Source organism: Crotalus tigris, unplaced genomic scaffold (genome assembly GCF_016545835.1).
Source record: "Crotalus tigris isolate CLP2741 ecotype Arizona unplaced genomic scaffold, ASM1654583v1 scf7180000017550.10884619, whole genome shotgun sequence".
NCBI lineage: Eukaryota > Metazoa > Chordata > Lepidosauria > Squamata > Viperidae > Crotalus > Crotalus tigris.
Window position 1 is genome coordinate 559,725 of NW_024096468.1, and position 15,652 is coordinate 575,376.

General features: G+C 36.4%; 1 protein-coding gene across 1 annotated transcript in view; it reads right to left on the reverse strand.

Moving 5' to 3' along the window:
* GRM4 (glutamate metabotropic receptor 4) overlaps nt 1-15,652 on the reverse strand; it is a 345,391-nt gene that overhangs the window by 98,295 nt on the left and 231,444 nt on the right. Inside the window, exon 5 of the mRNA XM_039338855.1 lies at nt 2,340-2,494. Coding sequence (XP_039194789.1) covers nt 2,340-2,494 — 155 coding nt within the window. The remainder of the gene's footprint in view (nt 1-2,339; nt 2,495-15,652) is intronic.

A 15,652-nucleotide genomic window follows, 5' to 3' on the forward strand; every position in this document is an offset into this window, starting at 1 on the left:
GTTTTTGCAGCACGCTAAAGAAGCTCAGGTTAAGTTGGAAAGCTCAGGTTAAGTTCTCCTTACTTTACAATACTTATCGACTGGGTATGTCTCATCCTAAAACTGAAAACAAGTATGCTTAACAGTTTTCTTAGAGAGTACTTCAGAGCCCCTTGCTCTTAATGAAAATCTTTCTAAAATATCTTGACACCATCATCTTAAATGCATGGGAATCAATCTGATCGTACTTAAGGCAGGAATTCTCTAACTGTAGGTTCTGAGCAACTTAGAAAAAGGTCACAATATTTTTATAAAATATTATTTCAGGCAATTAAACTTGGTCTTTGAGTATTACTAAAGTTACAAATGGTTTTCTGCCTCCTTTCTTTTCTTAGAAGAGGCACCACACGATCTATGAGTCACAAACAATCCAGTGGTCTCTATATTATTATTTCTGATATAGAATGTGACTTTGAAATGAACTTTTGTTATACTCCCATTTCTATTTATTTTACAAGATATTTATCTATTAAAGTCTGCCAAGATGTCAAAAAGTCAATGAAACTATATAAGTTGCTGTGAGTAAATTGTTTTGTATTTTATGAGTGTGGTTTTTAACACAGTTGAAATGAATAAAAGTCTGGTTTCTACATAGTTACAACTGACAGGTGACAAATTATTACTAGGTATTTGTGATCCATGAAATCAGCCACCAGTAATTGGGTTCTGCTTCTTTTGGAAATGCTTCCAGCTACTGTACTAGTGTCCTTGGTAGCAATATAGTTTTGATATTTGGATTGACTGTAAAAGTATACATGGATATTTTATAGTAGGTCGTAAAGTAACAATGGACATTGTTATCCATTATCTTAAGTTTCTAGACATTCAAAATAAATAAAAAAATCTTGGTAGGTGGTAAGAGAAATATTTAAAATTATAGTCTATTGGTAGCAAACCAAAATCAAGAAAGTAGACGGACAGATGTATCTCTGATTTCATAATTGTTTCCCATACTGGAGAAGAAGGATCTTAATTTGTTATTTGTAAGAAAACACTGTTCACTCAAAGCACAAAGCAAAGCAGACTGGCTTCAGTTTTCAAAATAACCCCTAGAAATGAATCAAGGAAAAAGTAGTAAAGGTACATTCATTTCTTGTCCAACAGTAACACAAAAGAAATCGCTCAATTGAGTATTGTTGCCATTTTGCAAAGTTGAGAAATCCTAACCTAAGGTTACCACATCTGGCTATAAAGCTCTGAATGACCATTAGATGACAGCAAAGGATTAGCCTTTCCTCTTTCTTGCCATGGTATGGCTGTCTGGATTTTTACAACCTGTAGGTGGCAACTTTAATATAGCCTCCATTTTATATCCTTTTGTCCATTTCAGCTGAGATATATCACTCTCAATGATCATAACAATTACTGAGCATTTCAGAAAGAATCTTCCAGATGGCACATTGTTATGATTATCTACGGCATGTATAAATGTTATCACAATTAAGCATCAGTGTGTGATCCCATAAACCAGAAATTTGCTCCATGTTATAAACCATATCTCTGTGGGAGGAAGTAAGTATACAGTAGACCACTATTTACTGGCATGAAAAGTAGGAAGCCTATGGTCCTCCAGATGCTGCTGGACTGCAGATCATATCATTCTTCATTTGCCATAATGATCAGAGTTGAAATTTAACAACATCTGGAGAGCCACACATGCCTTTTCTTGAACTAGATCACCAAGTTTTATGACTCCCAATTGTTTAACAGTCACGGCAACTAAAATGGAATAGAGATGGTGGAATAAAGAGTGCTGGAGGATGGGAGATGAGTTGGTTTTGCATTTTTTTGTATAAAAAATACTTTAGTTCTGATGGGCTACGTATATACTCAGAAGCTTACTACTCCTAAATGTGAGACTAACTCCTGAGCCACTGCTTTGATCACACATGGCTGGTGATACTGAAATTTCAAGTTTAAAGCAATATAGACTTCATAAATATGAAACTATCCACTCTCGCTGAGAACATCTACTGTCATTTTTCAGCAGACTGAAACACCTTTTCAGCCAGCAGTCTGATCATAAGCAAGACATACATCAGTTGTTGCTAAACAAACAGTTGCTTTGATATAAGTTTCAGCAGAGCAAAATTCAAGGAAAACCATAGATATTCAAGGAGTAAGGCCTTTAGTGTACCCCAAATCAAGATGAGCTTCTTTCCATAATCAGCAAAAAGGCATGGATGACATCTGAATGGACATTACAAGCTAAGAATAATGATAACAGATTTCTATTTTTATACAGTACACTTACCAAATTCAAAGGAAAAGTTAAAGTTCTTGAAAATTTCTAGGCTTACCTCTAACAGTTGCCCTCTTGGGCAAGATGGTGACAGATCCTTCTGCAACCTCTTCCACATCCCTCACAGGGGTAATTTTGGAACCCCAGCTGTCAGAACCCATCCAGATGAAGTGCCCACTCTGATTGGCTCGCTTTGCTGCCATCAACACATTCCTGGAGAGACAAAAGCAAAAAACAGCTTATGTGATCATCAGAGGTTTTATATTTAAATTGATGCAGGCACTGTGTCAGATTGGTAAAACAGGAAGCACCCACATTGTATTCACTATATGAATTGCAAATAAAATTAACTTGGCGTGTCCAGTTGTATCCAGAAGTAACCTATTCAATTACCAATTTTCACAGCACTAAGTGTTATTTGCCATATATATTTCTCTGCACAACATTAGATAGAAATCCAAATTTGGATTCTCCTTCAAAGCAGCTTTTAACATTTTCAAAGCAAGCATAGCCCAATCAGACCATATTTTTACAGACTATATCTCCCAAGTTGATTATCCATTGATCCTTTATTTTGCATGTCTTGAAAATATGGGGTGTGCTTTTAAAGAGTCAAAGAGTCTGAATTAGGTATACAGGAACTTTTCCCCCATACTGTTCATGTGAAGAAGTAACATGGAGTTTGTGAGACAATGTATTTAGAAGCAATTTGAGGTTCTACAACTCTTTTTAGCCTCCATAATATACATCCTGTTTATAACTAAACTCTGGGAGGTATGGCATAAGGATTTAGGAGAATTTAGTTACAGGATTGAAGTAAAATGTAATTTCACTATTTTCACCTAGCATCTTTGTCCCAATATCACCTGAAATGATGATATAATGTTCTCTAGGGAGAGATTGATTGCCTGTGCCATTCCGCATAACCAGATAATCCCATTTTTAATTTACTTTTCACAAATCTATTCCAATTTCTGAAATTTCTGCCAAGCCCAGTAACTAGTAAACCCAACACGAGCTCTTGATTTCATTGCAATAGCTGGGAGAAATTTTATTTAGTTATTATTTATTAAAATTATCATATTGCCAACTACTGAAGTCTCTTGATAACTTATAGTAAAAACTTAAAACCTCTGCTAGAATAATAATGTAAATAAAATCAAAATAAAAAATAATGTAAACAAAACAAACAATTCAAACCATATCATAGGGCTTTTTTAAAAAGTGAGTTAAGTTCCACAACTCAACAAAGAGTTAATTCCAAAGAATTTGGGTGACTACAAAAAGGCATGATCCCTGGTTGCCTACAGCAGCTTTAACTGAAGCTCCTCAGATGATCTCAAAAGGTAGGGAGGGGTAATCCAAGAGGTGTCTTACGCCTTGAACCCAAGCCATAAATGGTTTTAAATATAATAATCAACACTTTGTGTTTCATCTGAAACAAAGTGATTGATTCTACAATGCTTTTAGCACAGGTGTAATGTGATCTTCCAAAGGACAACCTGGCAGCTGAATTCTGTGCCAACTCAAATTTCTGGACTAGACATAAAAGCAGTCCCATAATCATTTAAGCTTGGGTTACCAGAATACGCATGACTGTTTTAAGATCATTTTCTTCCAGGAAAGAAAGGACTTGGCATATCACCTAAAACTGATAAAAACTATCTCTAGCTGTTGCCTCACTCGGGGAAATTGAAGAGAGATGAAAATCTAGAAATAGTCCAAAACTGTATATTTACTCCTTTGTAAAAATGCAATTCCATTTGGAACAAGATCTACCCAGATTCTGGAATCAAGGACCCTCACAAAGAACATCTCCATCTTGTCTGATTCCAAATCCAATAAATGAACTCCCCAAATTCAATCCATTACCAACTGCAGGCAGACATTCAAGAGAACCACTCTATTATCTGAAGATGTTTCGGAGAAATAGGTCTGGATGCATCTGGGTACTTACATCCTGTTCCAAACCTCCATATTTGGAGATATTCAGATATTAAAAAGCAGTGGAGAGGACCTAATATACCAGTGTGTAGTTTAAGCAGCAACTGTCTCCAAATAATAATACCTCCCATTCTCAAAACAGTTCTCAAACAGTAATCGGGATGGGTATAATGGCTGATACTATTAAAAACCTTTTGAAAACTGAAAAAAAAGAATCATATCTCCTCTGTCAATGTCCAAAGATTTATTAATTGTATTTTTACTGTTACCAATAACAAACTTATGACTCCATCATGACCAAAAAGCTGTTTAAAAGATGTTGGGTCCACGGAGATAGAAAACTACTTCATACCCAGTCAAATTATTTGTATTTCTAACTGGGAACTGTCTGTCAGATTGATGGGAACTCTACTGCACCATAGGTAGTGGTGCTAGTTGTTTTACCAGGATTGGGAAGGGTTTGAATAGAGGAGGTATTGACCCAGACTTAGGGAACAGTAACAATTGTGAATACATGCAGATGGCCCCCTAACTCCGGCCACTTGCAGAACCATGAATGTAAGGTCATAAAAGGACAGCAAAGGAAACACCCAATGTCCTAACCCACCCAGGAACATATAGTGTCTTAGAGAAACACCTAAACCAACCAAAAGGGAACATATGGTGTCTTGGGGGAATACCCAAAAGGGAACATTTTTAACTAATTCTGCTTTCTTCCTTCTTATCTACAGTGTGCCAGCCTCAAAGGGAGAAGTCTTTATCTTACGTGTATCAGCTTTGCTGGGTGAATTGCTTATGTAACCAAACAAGGTATAAAAATAAGGCTTTTCTGATATTGGGGGCTTTTTCTCTCTTTTAGAGAAGTCTTTGTTCAGCTGAATAAAAACCTAAAGCTTGAAGGCAACTTCTGGTTTCCTGTATTTTTTTATCAAGCAAAACCTCAGAACCTGCACAACAGAGGAACTGAAAAGTGATGTGCACCTCATTTGCTTGGCACCTAGAATTTTATATTATTTTTAATGATTGAGTATGTACAGATAGTCTTCATTTGACGACTGTTCAAAGTTACAATGTACCTCAAAAAAGGTACTGATTACTCCCCTCCCATAATCACATGATAGCATTTTGGACATTTTGCAACCAGTTGCAGTGTCCATAGTCACATGAACACAATTGTGGCATTTTTTTCCAGTTTCTGGCATTTTTTGCTCTGACAGGATGCATTCACTTACTGATGATATTACTCATTTAACAACTACACAATTCACTTAACAATCATGGTGATTTACTTTACAATGGTTGTAAACTCAAGTCAGTGCTGACCTGCTTAACAATCACAATGACTTATGATAGAAGTCCTGGATTCATTATGGTCATTAAATGAGGGCTACCTGTAATATTGAATTAAACATTTATTTATTTTAGTCACTAAAGAGTATACTTGGGTTATTTTATTTTGCCATGTCCTTGGTGAAGCATCTGCTTAGAGCAGAATGAGCTCTCTCATTTTCAGTCTAAAGACTTTGGGAAATGGATACTTGTAAACTTTGAGATGGTCTCATTGCCATTTATTATTGATATTGTTATGGTGCCTTCCAGTCAGTCTTGTCTTCTGGCAAGTGCCTGGATAAGTCTTTGCAGTTTTCTTGGCAAGATTTCAGTGGTGGTTTGCCATTGCCTGCATCCTGGAACTGAGAGAGAGTGACAGAGTGGCTTCATGTCTAAGGCAGATCTAGAGCTCATTGTCTCCTGGTTTTTAGGCTGACGCCTTAACTACCAAACTACTCCTTAACCTTGATAATCTCAGTTATGGTAGAATTAAACAAAGTGTTCTAAGTACAAGAGAAGATGAACTTGTCCTTGGCAAACTCCAATGAAAGAGGCAATTTAAAAAAAGAGTGTGAGTAAGGTGATTCAGAACCTATATAGGCTAGTCCAGTGGTGGCGAACGTATGGCATGCATGCCAGAGGCAGCACTCAGAGACCTCTCTGTTGGCACGTGTGCCACAGCCACCAGCACAGGTCCATCAGGCCGCCACCGCCGCCCGGAGCAGGAGCCCCGCACACCACAAAAGAGGCGAAGCGGCCGACTAGCAAGCTCGAGTAGAAGTGGTAGAGCAGAGGTCACCAATCATTGTTGATTGGTGGACTGGAAGAAAAGAGAGGGGGAAGCATTTTACATATATGCATGTGCGCACAGGGCCGCAAGCACACACGCGCTGCAGATGAGGCAAGGCTAGTGCCTATATGATACTCACTAGCCCTGCCCTGTTCTTGCATGGTGCAGCACCTTGCATCTGCACCCCACAGCACGGCGGCAGCTGTTTTTGCCCCTTGCAGCATGGTGGGCCATTTTTGCACCCCCGGTGTTTGCATGCCAGAGGTGGCACTCAGAGGTGCCTCCCTGCCCCTCCCTGAGGGCACCACAGTGCTGATGTGGCCCTGGCACGTTGCAATAAATAAGTGGGTTTTGGGTTGCGGTTTGGATACTCAGTCTCCAAAAGGTTCACCATCACTGGGCTAGTCAATATCCCCTCCTACATGGAATAGAACAGAATTAAACAGGAGAATGCTGCATATTTTCTGGTTTTGAAGTGGTCCACCCACCATGATCTCTTTGGGATTTCATGATTGGCAGAAGGGTGTAAGGTCTTCCTTTCTTTATATACTTCTACTCTTGAATAGTCTTTGCTCCTTGTCTTGTGTTATGTTATAGTCTTGGCTATTCCTTGAGAACTATCTCATATTAATTTGCTATTATGCTGTTTTTTTTATCCTGGCTTGAAATAAAGGCTTACCAGCCCATATAGTGATCATTCCTTTTGAATCAAAAAGAATCCCATATTCCCATCTGTTGGACAGGGACACAGCAATACAAAGAAAAAGGTCTTGACCATTTAACTGGAGATGTTGCAATTGAATCTGAGATCTTCTACATCAGTGGTTCTCAACCTGTGGGTCAGGACCCCATTTGGGGTCGAACGACCATTTCATGGGGGTTGCCAAACAACGCAGTCCGCCATTTTTTTCCCCTTTTCCTTAGCTGTGCTACTCCCTTTTATTCTATTGGCTTTTGAAAGCCAATAGAATAGACTCTCTTGAATAGAGTCTAATTCTATTGGCTTTCAAAAGCAAATAGGAATTGTCCAGGCTGTCTCTGCCCTGCTGAGCCTGCCCAAAGTCCCATTCTGCAAACAGTGCTGCACCAGTTGAGTAGTCCTCGACTTACGACCGGTTGAGTAGTCCTCAACTTACGACCGGTTGGGGGTCGTGGCATTAAAAAGGTTGAGAACCACTGTTCTACACAAAAGCATCTGCTCTACATTTGAACTGCAGCTCTTCCATCTTAGGACATAATCACCAAAATTATGACTCACACTTACTGTAGTTCAGTGAGGTTTATACTGGACCTTGGAGGTGAAATCCATCATCACTTTATAATAAGGTATCTTTCTTCTCCAATTTTCATTATTTCCCATGTGCTCTATATTTGATAATCTGTGTTTGAAAGTTTGGAAGAGGAAATGTTTCTCCCAGATCAGTGGAAACTATTGTATAATTCAATGGAACTCAACTATTATACAGGATTGTAGCCTTACTTCAGGATTTCCCAGTTTAACATTAATGTTTTTGTAATAAAATCATTTACATACACTATCAAAAACTCCTTGAAAATGAGAGAGAGAAGAAGTACAAAGCTACTTTGCCTATTATACTATTATCATCTTTGAGCCACATAATTTTAAGCAGTGAAAAATTAGGCAGAAATGACTTCAGAGCACAGTTACAAGAGCCAAGATAACCTCTAGAAAGCTTTAGAAAGCTTTTAGCATTTATATGAGTAGCATTTTAAACTTTTGGGGGGCAAAGTGACAGAGTACAGTTGTTTTTCTTATATAAATTTCCTCTGTGGGAGGAGCTGCAGTATATTGTGTTTCTATGAACCTGAATAAATATGTGGGAAGACAGGAAGACTGTGGGCTACTGGAGAAAGGAGTTGGAGAAATGATATGAACCCTTATAAAACATCCACACAACCTCCTCATTACTAAGGCAAGAATTTCCCATTGTGTACACAAGAATGTCACCAAACTGTTATTATTGGGGGGGGGGAAGAGAGAGAATCAAAAGCCATTTATTTTCCTTCGAATAAAATTGAAAAAGTGCAGCAGACATTTTCAGCATAGCAGTATGTGCAACTCTGTGATTTTAAGAAAAGTTAATATAGTATTTTTGGGGTTTTCTCTTTCTTCAAAGCAACACAATTAATTTAGATGTGATCCTGATAAGAAAAAGTGTCATAAGAAGAGATTCCATATATTCTCATTAAGTATATACCCCCAAAGAAGGAAAGCAGAAGCAATTGGGAGTCCTTCCCCTTCTCAGGAGTGGCTGGAGGGATTGTGGCTGCCTCAGGAATGTTCTTGCAAAATGGATCATTATATAGTCAGAGCTGATTGATGATTTCTATATTATTTGATCAATGACCATTTTTCATTTTTTTTTCTTTTTTTTTAAATCAACCCGACATATGATTCAATAATTCATTTTAACATTACTGGAATAAGATGACTTACAACTGTGTTATTTACTCACTAAATAAGCAGATGTCAAAATGTGCCTGGAGATCTGCAACATTCTTCATTCTCCCAATGTTAAGAACCTCTCGAGAGTCTCCATCCTAAGCAACCAGGAGCACTCTTGGAAGGCAGAGGTACGACTAAAAGAAACAAAGATGAACTCTATGCACAGTTTAGAGCTACCAAACTGAAGAGCAAGTATATTTGGCTGGTTTTAAATAAGCCCTTAGCAAAAAAATAAATGAAAAGGGTGCCCAGTAGATCAATGGATGCTTTGTCAATAACAAGCTTGATTAAAAAGTGATTAAGAGAATAGAGATAACAAAACTGAATGGCCCCTGGAGCCATAGAGAAGCAGCAAGTGCTTTTGAAAGAAGGAAGTAGCAAACACAGTAGTGATCATGATAAAAAAAGACAGATGACAGTCAAGAGTATGCAATGATAGTATGGAACAAAATAGCATCAAAATCAAGATTATCCAAAGGAGGAATGAAATAGAATTGAAACAAAAAAGCTGTTATCCTTATTATAGCAGTAGCTCACTTTATAATATGCAATTCTTTGCAATGTATTTTTGGTCGTTTATTTAGTTGAGGATATTTTATAGTTGTGTCAATATTCTGCCAAGGACTCCAAATACCCTAGAATTTATGTCTTTAGTGAAATGTAACAGATTCAAGGATGTTGCAGTGATTGCTTCCTTATCTCATCTCTTTTCTGCAGTTAGGTATGGGGTCAGCTTGTTAGAATAACAATTAAAGTCTTGGCACTTCCCATATATCAAAGCTGCTATGCTGTATTTCAAAGAATGTTACTGTAAAGTCTTTGCACTTTGAATAATACTGTGTCTTCTTTCTTATCTTGCATCCTTATCAGTTGTAAACTAATTCTCTGGGGTCTATAGAATGTGGATATGCTTAAAATATCTTTGATCAATATTCTAAATAAGATCTATGTAACCCTGGAATTCTTGCTCTTCTTTAAGAGACCAAAGACTTACCACTACTTTCTAGCTTTAGATATAGTTAAAAATTATTATTGGATTCTCTCCAATAATTTTGAAAGTGAGTTTTCCACCATGTTTCAGTTTTACACCACAGTCCTATCTATCTCAAGACTTCAAAATGCCATTGTGTTCTATGGCAACACTTAATAATAGCTGTTGCACAGCCTGAAAAACTTTTATTGTGTCATTATGAGAAAGAGAAACATGAAGAGAAATTCTCAAGTAGTGGAACAAATGGAACTGAAATGTTCAAGGATAAGGACCATCATCTAGTAGCTAGTCATGGAACTAATGGGCAAATTAAAAGTGAAAATATCTGTAACAGCCTGAGAATTATATATAATTTAAGAATTACCATAAATTATGTGCAGTGATTCCCTTATTAGAATAATAGAATCATAAATTCAAAAAATTACATAAAATGTAACTGTCAGTATAGGAATCCAAATAAAGAATCCCAGACAGATAGTGACCCAAATGCTACTTAAACATAACCAGTAATGGGGAACTAGCACCTTACTAAGTAATTGGATTTGCTTGCCACATTACTCATATTGATAGGAAGTTTCTCAAATTATGCAAATCTGCCTTCCTATAACTTAAATAACATTATTTTGTGTCCAGCATTCAGGAATGCTAGCAATCAGGTCTTGGCTTTTTTTTCCCTCTGTGACATTCTTTCAGGCATTTGAACAATGCTCTTTATTGTATTTCCTCAGCATCCTCATCACATACTCAGTTCCTTCATTTCTTTTTAGTTCCTATCCCCCAAATTATCCTTTGTCTGAATTTGTCCCAATTTCACTGAATCCTCCGTAAAGTATGGTGCCTAAATTTGGAGAATAGTAGAGGATGGTTCTGGCTAAAACAGAATCCAGTAGAAAATTTCCTTCTCATTTTTTGTGGAAAAAATTCCACAAAAATAAATTCCCTTTGCCTTTTTTTTGCCCCCATGTCACACTGCTAGCACATACTCAGTTTGCAAACAATTACTATTCAATTAATCTATCGAGAAGAACTGTTTGTGTTAATTTCATGGAATCTACATTTAAACAAGCAACATGCTCCTAGTTTTTTTTTTTTTTAAGGTCACTCAAATTCCTCTAGACCATCTATCCCACTATAAGTATACTTTTTAAGTTTTAAAAAATTAAGCTTATGGTGAAAGTTATGGTAAAATACTCATCACTGTAAAAATGTGGTGGAACAAATTTGGTCTAAGAAGAAAATTAATTACATTTTTACAAGAAGATTAAATGTGTATATTTTAGAGTAAATATTGAGATTCTTAAAGTCACAAATTGGTAGATTATCCTGGAATTAGCAAATTCTCAAATTAATAGCCATCATTAGCTATGATGACTAGAAATTCTTGGAAATATGGTCCCAAATAATTTGGAGAAATTTGGGAAGACTGACAAACTCTATAGGCAAAAGTAAGTAATCAGTGTGCATCCGTATGATCAAATGAACATTACACTGATAAGAAAAAAGATTTTGAGAGTCTAGAAAGAGTACAGAGAAGAACAGCAAAGATGATTAGGGGACTAGAGGCTAAAACATGCAAAGAACAGTTGCAGGAATTGGATATGTCTACTTTAATGAAAAGAAGGACTAATGAAAAGAAGTGACAGGATAGCAGTATTCTAATATCTAACAAGCTGCCATAAAGAAGAGGGTGTCAACCTATTCTTGAAAGTACCTGAAGGCAGGACAAAAAAACAATGGGTTGAAAATAATGAAGGAGAGAAGCAACCTAGAACTAAGGAGAATAATAAATCAGTGGAATGGCTTGCCTTCAGAAGTTGTGGATGCTCCATCACTGGAGGTTTTCAAGAAGATATTGGACAGCCATTTGTCCAGAATGATATAAGGTCTTCTGCCTGAGCAATAGGTTGGACTAGAAGACCTCCAAGGTCCCTTCCAACTCTGTTATTCTGTTATTCTGAAATCTGATATTTTTAACTTTATCTCCTAGCAAATATGGTCATTAGCAAGGGATGTTGAGCATCATATGCCAAAACGCTTCAAATGTATTCACATTTAATAAGTAGGTACTTTCACCCATATGCAAATGCATATTTTAAAAAATTGCAATGTATTTGCTTTCAAAATATGCAGGCTAAAATACATTTTCTCGAAATATGGATATTAGTAACCTTATTATGGTCATTGATGTAGAGGGTAAGAAAAATGATGGAAATATTCAAGAACTGTTACCCAGGCAAAAGGAGCTTAAACACCTTTAAAGTCCTGAGTAGCAAGACAATATTTGGAAGTGACTCAGGCAGATGCTCCCTGATTCACTGGAGTATAAGTAGGGGGAGCAAATACTGCACAATCAGACTTGCAAGGATTCTATTATTATAGCCAGTTTCAATAAAAGCCGTTTTAGCCCTCCTATGGAGTTGATTTTCTGACCTACCTAGAGGGGCTGACATTGAGCAGCATTAACTATGAATATTTACATACATCTTGATACACAGAATGATATCTCAACCTCCTGAAATGTAGGGAAATTTCATTACTACCTTATTTTAATCCATCGGTTAGTTTTGATAATCGGATTTCACAGAAGTTCAACTGATCCTAAGAACAGGCCTCAACAGCTGCCAAAATGAAATATTGTTCTTGGCACTGTTAAACTGGGGTACACTGAATTGTGCAACAAAAAGTGTTATACTGTAGAACTGAACAACCTGAACGTATGGCATCAATGATACTCCAAATGTTCCCTTTCTTACGAGTGATTCCTGGATGGTATTACCTGATGACAAGTGATTAGAGATTCAGCCACAGTAAATAGGCAATACTTGCTGAATTATCATTGGAATCAGGCATTTATTATATTGGATTGCATTTCATCTTCAGCAGCTCAGAGTGATACATATGCTCCTATACTCATGTGACCAAAATTGTGGGGATGGGAATAAGAGATTGGTCCAAGGCTATCCATTTAACTTCATGGTTGAGGGAATACTAGAATGTGAGAAGAATAAAATTACAAGCAATGACTTGCTAATTGGAAATGGAAACGCTTCTCATTTTGGGTTGATCTTAATAACTACTGCAATAACTACTGGCACAGAATATAACTATTTGCCTGATGGCCAGGCCTACTCAGAGTTTGTCAGAATAACACATCCTTTTAAAAGCAGTACCAGTTGCCAATAGTTTCCTGGGCTCAGTTCAAGATGCTGATTACAACCCTATACAGTAAAGCTATACACAGCTTGGGCCCTTGTTATATTTGGGGGCATCTTCTCTGGGTAGAATTTGCCAACATACAATCTAACCATGACAAGACATTTATCCCTAAAGGCCTGGAAGGGAAAACCTGGAGAATAATATTCTCAACGGTAGCTCCCTCATCTGATAACACTTCATCTCCTGAAATGAGGCTAGCTTCTACTTTTTTAATGCTTTAGGAAGCAGGTTAAAATCATTCCCATTTGCAGGGCATTGGTTGTAAGCTACTAACAGTCATTCATGCAAGGTACCTAAATAAACAAAGAAATAAAGTTACTGCCTAGCTATGGATTTTAGATTTATTTTTATTTCATGAATTAACACAGCTCTGTATTGCTTTACATTGAGCCTGTGATGTTTTAAATAAAAAAAAATCTGGGCAAATAAAAGCAACAGGGAAAATGACTATATATATATAAAAATTCTGGGAGATGCAATCCCAACCTACTGAGAAAGCGTCATATTGAGGAAGAGCTATAAATTTCTTGCAAGAAGAGCTCTAACTCATCCCCATCTGACAAAATGGCAGCCTAATTATATTTGCAGCAATGCAACTCTGGATTAAGGCACAGATCCAACTTGCACCTTCTCCATTATTTTCTTATACCCACATAATACATGATCTTCCCTCACTTTACATATAATTTACTATTGCATCTTGAGCAGACACAAAGTCACACAGACAAGCACTTAGGTTTTATGGAGACATGGCAGTTGGTTCATCTCCTAAGTTCTCTTGTGCTAAGCAATAGATGCGAACTACTCACTCTTTTTTTTTATTAAAAAGTTTTACAAAAATTACAAAATATACCCCAAACCCACCCACCCTTCCCCCCTCCCCCCCTCCCCCCCTCCCCCACTTCCCAGAGCTGAATACAGGGTAAAAAATATAATAATCATAATCTAACTAACATTAACCAGCTATGTAGATAAACAAATATAATGCGCTTTAACTCCCTTTTAACATAGAATAAACAATTTGCAAATAAACTTAATCATATAAACAAATTAAAATCCTAATTCATAAACAATGCAATATAATAAAAATTCCACTATACTAAACTATTAATAATAATAATAACAATAATAATATTCTAAAATTTATTCATAAAATAAATGGAACTTTTTAGTCTCATATTTATTCTGAATATAATCTATCCATCTTCTCCAAACTGAAATGTATCTTTCTTGTGAACGATCCTTCAAATAAGCAGAAATCTTAGCCATTTCTGCTAAATTTGACACTTTAAGCATCCATTCTTCTATAGTTGGCAAACAATCCTTCTTCCAATATTGCCCTACCAACAGCCTTGCTGCTGTTATTAAATTCAACATCAAATTAGTTTCCTTAACATCAAAATCTACAAGTATACCCAACAAAAATAGTTGAAGAGTAAACTTTATCTTTCTTTTAAAAATATTTTGAATGTTCCATCAAATTTTAATCCAAAAAGCTTTTATATATCTACAAGTCCACCAAATATGAAAGTAAGTTGCATCCAAACTACCACCTCTCCAACATTTGGGCTGCAAGTTAGGATACATACAGGACAACTTTTGGGGATCCAAATGCCACCTATAAAACATTTTATAAAAATTTTCTCTCAAATTTTGAGCTTGACTAAATTTTACATTTCTAACCCAAATTGTCTCCCATGTGTCCAATAGAATTGGCTCTTGAAAATTTTGTGCCCATTTTACCATACAATCTTTAACTAACTCCGTTTCAGAATCCAATTCTATTAAAACATTATAAATTCTCTTTATATGGCCTCGAGTTTGATGTTTAATCTGTTTTACCAAATTCGCATCCTCTAAAGTAATACCAACCTTTTGATCTAAACTCCACCTAACTAACAATTGATTATATTGAAACCAAGAGTGTACAATATTTCCTTGCTTCAACTCAGCTAAAGATTTTAATTGACAATCCTTCCCTACCAAACTAAGTAATTCCTTAAAAGAAATCCTATCCAAATTCACTCCTCTAGATACCCCCTCTATCACGTGTCCGGGAATCCCCCAAATTGGAATTTTATAACTTAACCTATAATAATGCTTCTTCCAGATACGTAATAAAGCGTTTCTTAAAATATGAGATTTAAAAACCTGATCTACTTTTTTATTATAAATTAAATATGCATGCCATCCGTATAATAAATCCCATCCCTCTCAAACTACTCATTCTTAAATAAAAGGAGCATTTTCCATATTGTGATGGGAGATTGTGGGTGAGCTTGGAAAAGATTGCAAGGCAAAATAGATATAAAACACCAGAAATAGAAGATGGGTTATTTGTAGCCTGTTTCAGAAAAGGTGACTCAAGCAAGGTAGCAAATCTTTTTGAATGATTTGCCATAATTAACTTGCTATAAATGAGAGGAGAAATTTCTTTTACAATTAATGAGACTGATGTCAACCCAATGAAACTAGGTGGAATCAAGGATCTGAGATCTATACAGTTCTCAATACTATTTCGGTAAAATATCTTTAATGCTACTTTGGTGGGAAATATATAATATACTAAAAATCTCCTCTCCATTCCTTTCCAAGCTTTCTCAGACTGTTTCATAGTTGTTCTAATACTCCCAT